General features: G+C 43.2%; 1 protein-coding gene across 1 annotated transcript; it reads left to right on the top strand.

The window, feature by feature from the left end:
* Nucleotides 1-7,109, top strand: taldo1 (transaldolase 1). Its single transcript, XM_023819606.2, has 8 exons — nt 1-204; nt 2,967-3,090; nt 3,174-3,281; nt 4,203-4,334; nt 4,644-4,819; nt 5,140-5,337; nt 6,035-6,180; nt 6,743-7,109. Exons 1-8 carry the CDS (start codon nt 102-104, stop codon nt 6,773-6,775), a joined length of 1,020 nt encoding a protein of 339 aa, XP_023675374.2. The 5' UTR covers nt 1-101; the 3' UTR covers nt 6,776-7,109.
* The last annotated feature ends 1,530 nt before the right edge of the window (nt 7,110-8,639 follow it).

Raw genomic sequence — 8,639 nt, 5'->3', positions numbered from 1 at the left:
CGCCGCCGCCACGGGCCGCGTTCTCGGCTTTCTCGCGGATTCGAAGCTGCGCTCGGTCTCACGCGCTCCGGTATAAAAAGGGCTCGAGCTCGCCGCCAGTCATGTCAGTCCCAGTCGCCCCGGAGAAACGGCAGAAGATGGAGTCTGCGCTAGACCAGCTGAAGACGTGCACTGTGGTTGTAGCGGACACGGGCGATTTTAATGGTAAACGACCGATAACTCGTGGTCGGGCCTTTTCGGTCGAATTGGTGCCGCTTCCTCTAAAGCTGTGTTTAGCATTCATCGTACTTGGAGCATATTCTAACAGTTGTTTGTTCTTTTACGTGCTTGGGAATGAGGCAGCTTGCTTCTCGGACTCGGGCCTTTCTCCTTTGCCACCCCTAGGCATTGGGATTTCTTGGCCTTGCTATCATTTTTATCGGCCTGATAATGTCGTCGGCACCTTATCGTGAGGCGTGTGTACTCTGTGTGGTTGTGGCCGTAGGCGTGGTCTTCGTATGAATCTCTCGATGGAATCGATTTCAGTTAAAATGTACTGTCCGGTTTTCCTTGGTGTTTACGTGACATGCATGTGTAGTTCCTGTAACTTGCCATTCTTTTTCGGATGATCTGATGTTCAACACGAGGTTCTTCAGGTGGGGAGCATCAAAACGGGCGTTGTGTACGATGAAAATCAGAGAATGACATGCTAGGTCTACACGTGTTAATGTATAGTGAGCCTAATGTAGACGGCTACTGATCTGGGGGGGGACGTGTTTCTCAGTATGCAGATTCCTTATGCCGGATGACCGCCTTTCGAATCCAGTGTTTCAGTTTCTTTGCTAGAACTTCTGACGGCACTTTAGAGCTTTTGTACATGTATACGTTACAATGGTTTCTGATTGACTTTATAGATGCTTTTTCGAAGGCCGCACGCAAGAAATTAACCGCACTAGGCGCAAATGGTAAATTTTTGAAACTTTATTTCGTCCGATGTCTGGCGAGGTTTTCATGCAACTTTGTCTGGATTTTCGTTCGGAAGCGTATTTCCTCCAGTTATAGACGAATCGCTCCTGCTGTCAGATCGGGAGCACGTGACTCCTGGAGCTCTGCTAATACATTGGCTATTATACCCGTCATGTAGTTTTCATATTTGACGGTGCTTTAAAGGGGCAGTGTGTGTCAATATTAAATGGTGCCTGATTTTTTTTTTTTCCTCCTCCTCACGTCTATCCGCTGCTAGTACTGAGGTTTAGCAATTTTTATTTAGCCTTGTTGTGAAATTCCCCCCGTTACACAAGTGCGGTGCATTTGTTAAAAGGACATTTTAAAAATGAAGTTCCTGCTTTGTGTGTCACCACCCCCCCCCCTTGCCAACCAAGATTAAATTCTTAATACTCAACAACGTTATCATGAGCACAACTGAATTTATGATTCTCTAAAAGTCTCAAGTTACTGCCAGTATAGTCCCCAAGATTTTGCTGAAGTTACAGCAATTTAGTATGTTTTTCTGCATTCTTATTAGTGTGTCAGTGAAGATCAGTTAAATAATCTGGTAGCTAGGTGGTACTCGGACTACTGTGTACAGGCAGACCCTTGTGTGGGTGGAGCTGTCTGGTTCCATCAGCTGACATTCTCTCCTGTTTGCTGCCCCCTCAGTGCTTACTGGTCCAGCAGTGTGGCCTGACAGCTCAGCAGGGGCAATTTAGAGCTATTGGAAGTTAGACTGGGTTCCCAGCTTTCACGAGGTTTTGACCATCCATTAACCTCTATCTAATAATGAGAATATCTGTCAGATTTGAAAGTGCAGTAAGGCTAGCCAAGTTGTATTTAATTCTATTTAATTTTTATTTTGGAGTACTGCAGTTGTTGCAGAAAATCCCGTGTCACTGGGTGAGGTAGGAATGATGATATCGGGCTTGTGTATAAGTTATAATTTTGCTGAGTCACTGCCCCTTTTCTTTAAATGATTTGCTTATTTGCACTGAGGGAGGAATCAGTTTTATGCAAATTATAAGTGAATTTTCAGTGAGTCACCAAAGTGAAATTGTGAATGGCGTGTTTCCATTAATGCGTGTCATGCGATTAGTCTAGTACTTGCCATTTATTGTGCTGCAAGATTAAGATCCAGGTCTCATACTTCACCATGGAGTGGACTTTGAATGAGTTTGTGGGTCTAGAACAGCGGTCACAGGCGGTCTGGGTCCGGACCCAGAAGCTGTCCCATACGGACCCGAACCGACAGCCAAAACATTTAGTTAGTGGTTTAGCAGTAGAACTGCCGTTTCCCACGCCAATGAACGTCAAACGCCTTTGACCGCCAAGCAAGACGTATAGTTCGGCGTATGCAGCCTTTGTCTGCGCTAATGTGCCATTCGTGTTAATAGCAGCAGCGAAGCTAACACCCGCAAACTAAAAGCGTAATGTTCCTAACAGAGTGGCTGCGCTCTCCTGAAATCGTAAAGCTAAAGTTTTCAAATACAATATGTATTGTATGACACGTTGGAAAAATAGACGTAGTTTGTTTTCATGTTCGTTGAAGTTTCTGCATTTTAACATGCGTATAAAGTCATGTTATCTGTTTTATAAATAAACTCATGTGAAACAAATTTTACGTTTTCAGGGTTGCCAAATCTGAAGCATCTGGCATGACACGCTTTCAGACTCATGCTGGATAGGCTCTGGTCCCGCCCCCCCCCCCCCCCCCCCCCGATTGGGGTTAAGCAGTTAGTGATGAATGGACAGACTTTTATGATTTCAGTATTAAAATATTTTTCATTAGAGTAAAGTACTGGAGGGAGAGGGGACCATTGGGTACCGGTACTGGTATGTCTTCACATCTGAACAGTGCCCATCCCTAGTGCCAGCTACATTCCTACGTGGTTTCCATTGGGCCTGCTCCTTGTGTTACATCTGTATGGGTTTTGCTGGATTGACGGTTGAAATGTTACAATTTCATCTTCACTGTCTACCAATGTTTCCAACAGCCATCGAAGAGTACAAGCCACAGGATGCCACAACAAACCCCTCCCTCATCCTGGCTGCTGCAAAGATGCCCACCTACCAGCATTTATTGGACCAGGCCATTAAATATGGAATTGCCAATGCAGGGTAAGGCGTCTGCTCCACTGGGACTGAATGATTATTTTCTGTCGTCACACTTCGAGTTAATGAATTATGTACCATGATCATAGGAGTGAAGAGGAACAGGTGATGAATACCATGGACAAGCTGTTTGTGAGCTTTGGCCTGGAGATCCTGAAAAAAATCCCAGGGAGGGTGTCTACAGAGGTTGATGCCAGGTACTCCCACATGACCTCCAACTTTTCCTTTCAAGTCTGTGGATCAGTAAATATCAATCTGAAATCTCTGCAGTGTTTCATATTCAGGCTGAGCGCTCGCCTTTGAATCGATTTTTACTGTGGAGTCCCAGTTTGGTAGTTAATGGAACTCTTCCTTAAGTCTTCATACAGATAACTTGCAAGTTTTTGTTAAACTGTTTTGATTAAAAATGAACAAAGTGGCAATTGACGTGAGCAATAGCTAGAAGAAACTGCCTGCAATCCTTTAGCACAGTGCAGAGTTGTAATTCTCGAGATCCTGTCTTGGTCTCAAGACCACTCAACCTGATCTGTCTTGAGTCTATTTTGTCTTGATCTTGTCCATAAGTCTGAATATTGCAAAACATTATCTGAATCTATGCAAATACACGTCTTTCCCCTCACTAAGCAGAAATTAATTTTCCTGTGTTGCCCTTCTATAGCAGCGCTACTTAAAATGTAGCTGCTCCAGCGGTAAAATGCTATTGAACATCTTCTATAACCTGAACTATACATTGACATGAACTCTCATTTAACACTGCTTATCCCCCAGAAAACAATCCCCCTCTATGTAGTTTGTGATTGACGGGAAAATATAGCCTGAATATGGGTGCACTCTACCAAAAACAAAATCTAAATTCTGATTGAACTGATCTGGTCTTGGTCTCGCTTGGGTTGCATGGGTCTTGATGTTGTTGATCTCATAACAGATGGTCTTGAATACATCACTGGCACAGTGTTTCTGAACCTGGGTCTTGAGAACCCCTAGACAGTCCATTTTTGCTCCCTACCAGCTCCCAGGAAAAAACACAGACTATCTAGAGGTCCAGGAGGACTGGGTTGGGAGCTGCTTTCTAATGAATGTGAATGCTGACCGATCATTGACATTGTGCTGCCCTCTAGGCTGTCATTTGACAAGAATGCAATGGTGTCTCGCGCACTGAAGCTCATCGCTCTGTATGAGGCGGCAGGAGTGAGCAAGGACCGGGTGCTGATCAAGCTGTCTTCCACCTGGGAGGGGATCCAGGCTGGCAGGTGTGCTTTTGGGTTCTTCTAATGTAGCCTCAGTCATTCTCACTGGAAACTCCATACTCTCTTGACAGCCGTGCACTTAATTTATCCTTCCATGATTCATTCACCTGTCCAGGGTGTGGCCCAGCTTTGTGATTTGTTACCTAGGATAGTCTATCCAGGCCCTTATCACAACCCTGACCAGGATGTGCTGGGAGGATGGATGATTCATTCAGGTTAATGGAGAATTAACCAAACCCTGTGACCATCTGGACTGATTAAAGATCACGGGGGAAATCGTATAAGGAAATGCACTTCTGATTTGATCTGCAGGGAGCTGGAGGAGAAGCACGGAGTCCACTGCAACATGACGCTGCTCTTCTCATTCGCCCAGGCTGTGGCATGTGCTGAAGCCCATGTCACCCTCATCTCTCCCTTTGTGGGCCGCATCCTGGACTGGCACAAGGAAAACACAGATAAAAAGACTTATGAAGCCAGTGAAGATCCAGGTAATTGGCTAAGGCTGTGGAAGTCATTTCTCCCCGTGAACCGTTTGAAGAATGATATAATCTTGCCAGAACTTGAGCAAATTGTTGAAGCCTTTGAATGAGGATGCAGCCATGGTTAGTTTCTCGATGCAAGTCTAGCTTCCTATATAGCTTGTGGTAAGACTTGCAACATGCATCCTTTTCAGTACTAGCTGACAGTGGCCTAATGTATGTTTGTCAGACAATATAATCTGAGCGTACTTTTTCACTTCCAGAACATTTGAGACTGGAGAGCTGCTGTTCATCCTTGCAGTTTACATGTACCTTTCCTTAATGAACAGGTGTGGTGAGTGTGACAAAGATCTACAATTACTACAAGAAGTTTGACTACCCAACTGTGGTTATGGGTGCATCCTTCCGCAACACAGGGGAAGTGAAGGCCCTGGCAGGTTGTGACTTGCTGACAATCTCTCCTGGCCTGCTGGCAGAGCTGAGCAAAGACCACAGTTCAGTGGTGCCCACCCTCACAGCACAGGGAGGTGAGGACCTAGATACCACTGCATCATGGGTATATGCCACACTTGAAAACGATCTGTTGTGGGGGGAGTGCTTAGGTCATACTCTGCCCCAGAACTGGCTTATTGCCCTATAGGAATTTAATTACATGCATTTTCAACACCTTTATGCAAGTACCTGACATTTTACTTTGAAAGGAATTTTTGTCTGGTCTGGTCTGATACCACATATACATTTAAAGCTTCCTTACCTTATTTTAATGTAAATTTTGGCTGTACTTTTTCTTTTTGAAGATCAGTATCTTTCCTTTAAGTAAGGGGAGTTGAACATAAGTTCATTTACCACTGCAACCATAAACTATGAATTTCAAATTGTGCGTGACCTTTATTACCATACCATGTACACACCATATGGCAGCAAGCAGCCTCAGATAACTGAGCTGTTCACTGACCTGATCATGTCCTAATTATATAATGGGGATGCTGAAGGGGTGATGAAGTAATGCTAATTTGGAAAGTCTGATCCCTCGTTTTGTTCTGAAAATGTTGTTTATAGCTGAATAATCCAACCTTGCATAACCAATTATATAAACAGACTAAAGGACAAGATCTTTCCTGCTAAAACTTCATAATGGCGAATGTGCTGGTCTATATTAAGTTGCTCCATCCACAAGACACCCAGTTAGTTGGGGTTGATCTGACTGCTCTTGTTTCCCATCAGCAAAGGCATGTGAGCTGGAGCAGATTCATTTGGACGAGAAGGACTTCCGCTGGCTCCACAATGAGGACCGCATGGCTGTAGAGAAGCTGTCTGATGGCATCCGTAAGTTTGCAGCTGATGCTGTCAAGCTGGAGAGTATGATCAAGGTACGGCCATGAATAGAGCTGCACTAATCCTTCAAATTATGTGCAGAAGACTTCATGTACAAAACTGCTTCATGTATGAAAAAAGCTGGAATTAATAGAGGCAAAACCAAAATGCCTAAATCAGCGGTGGCCAATCTTATCTGCAAAGGATCGGAGTGTATGCAGGTTTTTGGGGTAACCTTTAGGTCAACTGCTCAAACCCAGGTGTGAGGACGACTCAGCCAATCAGTCCTCTAATTGGTAATATAATTAGGGAGCTGCAGCGAAAACCCGCATACACAGCGGCCCTTTGTGGATAAGATTGGCCACCCCTGACCTAAATGGTAATTCATTGACGAGGGAAATCAGTGTTACCCCACCAAAATGTACTGATAGGACAGCATGTGGGTATACTGGTTTAAATGGCTGTATAGACTTTATAAAGATGACCTGCTATGATATTAAGTTTAGTGGAACATATTGAGAATCTCTGATCTGTTACTTGTTTATAAAGGAGGGATCATTTTGAAATTATCCCATCTTATTATGCACAGAATCTTACTTTTTCCTCTTGTATTTTCAGGAGAAGATGATAGATGTGAAGAATGGAGAGTGACGTGGTCCTTGCTGGGGTTCCGGCCTTGGCCTTGGCCTCCTTCCTCAGGCTGAAGAGGGACTGGGAGTGCTGAGCTCCATCTTCCCCTCCCATTACCTTCCTGGACCAGTATGGACAGTGGGACTCGGGTCATACTACAGCCCCTGAAATCTTCTTAGAGGCCAGAAGAGTGCAGCTTATCACTAAGGGACCAAAACTCCTGCTGCCCCCCCCCCCCAAGACCCAGCTGTTTCGGCTAGAACCATTTCTAAAGTCTGTCCAGAATCATTTTGTATGTGATGCCAGTGGCATTTATCAGTTTGTGTCAGATTGATTAAATTCTTCTGCCCCTGTTGGTGTGTTTCTTGGTGGAAGGTTTGTCTACATAGTACATGGATTATATTTCTGCAGTTAGACAGTTTAATGTTAAAACATACCCCAGGTCTTTAGTTGGTGCTGGTGAGGCATACCTATGATTTTATTTTTTTCTGTTTTAGGGGAGGGGCGCTGCTCCGCTTAAATAAGATTGGTCAACATCTAGTAATTTCTTGTCATAACAGCCAAAATGCACATAAAATATGCATTTATGCTGTTATGACACGCTACGCGTATCCCTTTATACGGTGAATGGTACCAGCTATGGCAATCATTGCCGGTATTAAAAGTTCAACGGAAATAGAAGGGTACAGCCAGACCAAACACACAATTATGGAGGATTTCAGGAATATTTATTTGCGCTATACCAAGACAGTATATGATCAAGGAAAAAAAAAAATGTATGGTGGACCAAGTGACAATGACCATTTGAAATAACCAGCAGCCACATTTACATCTACATACTTAGCCAGGAGGGGCCCTGGAGTCTCTGTCAGGCAGCATAGGACCCAAGGCAGGTGAACACCCAGGATGAGATGCCAGGCCATTGCAGCCCTCACACATTATGGGCAAATTGGAGATTCTGATTCCTCCATCAACATGGTACTAGTGATAGAACACTAAAATATAATCGTCTAGTACGTCGGTACTCTATTACCGCGGTAAATAATCCATGGACACTCAAAAATGGCCCCTTTCTGCTCCTTTGTTGTACCATGTTCCACAGGGTGTTCTGGGCTTCATCCTCAATGCACTAGACCGAAACATTCAGGCTTTGTAAAGCTCATTACCCTTGTGAAGGAAAATTATAGTACGTTTTCTAAACAATGGTAAAAGCCATTGAAAGATTTGGAAAAAACTGAAAGATTTGGAACTACTTTGTAAGAACACACCCTTAATATTTATTTGCACATTATACCACTTGTCTTGTCCTCTATCACAAGCATATGACGCCAGTTCATTAAGGTCATTTTTAATAATTTATGTGACTATTTCTTAACCATGGTGACTTGGAAAGCATTATTTAGTATTTATATTTAGAGAGGAAGCAAACAATAAAAACACTACAGCAGAATAAAACTACATTCATAACATTAAAATGGTGAGAGAATGAAAGTCAATAACTCAGTCTTGGTGTATTGTACTTAAAAGGAAACAATGACAAAAGTAAACCACATATTTCACAAGATCTGTAATACAAATACCAGCCTTTACAATGGTTTCTCCATCAAAGGGATTTAGAAACTTAGCAGTAATCAGATACAAAATACAGTATGAATATGTGATTGTGTCTGTATACCTGTGTATGGGGTTTTGAATGAAATGCTAATTAAATCCACATATTAAAGATACATAAAAACACGGCTATAAATGCATAGTTCAAAAGTACAGTTTCTACAGTTGCATGATTATATGGTTATAATGTTTATCATGTTTGTTATTAATGTATATTACAGCTGTTAAGGTATGTTCGGTTGTTGAGGTATTCTTACATGCTGCTTATGAATGT

This window comes from Paramormyrops kingsleyae, chromosome 11 (genome assembly GCF_048594095.1).
Source record: "Paramormyrops kingsleyae isolate MSU_618 chromosome 11, PKINGS_0.4, whole genome shotgun sequence".
NCBI classification, from domain to species: domain Eukaryota; kingdom Metazoa; phylum Chordata; class Actinopteri; order Osteoglossiformes; family Mormyridae; genus Paramormyrops; species Paramormyrops kingsleyae.
Note: the sequence above shows the minus strand (reverse complement) of the source record. Positions and strands in the feature narration are given on the sequence as shown.

Coding starts and splice junctions, on each gene's coding strand:
- taldo1 (XM_023819606.2), top strand. CDS start 102: ATGTCAGTCCCAGTCGCCCCGGAGAAACGGCAGAAGATGGAGTCTGCG. Junction 3,091..3,173: donor TATGGAATTGCCAATGCAGG/GTAAGGCGTCTG, acceptor CCATGATCATAG/GAGTGAAGAGGAACAGGTGA. Junction 4,335..4,643: donor GAGGGGATCCAGGCTGGCAG/GTGTGCTTTTGG, acceptor TTTGATCTGCAG/GGAGCTGGAGGAGAAGCACG.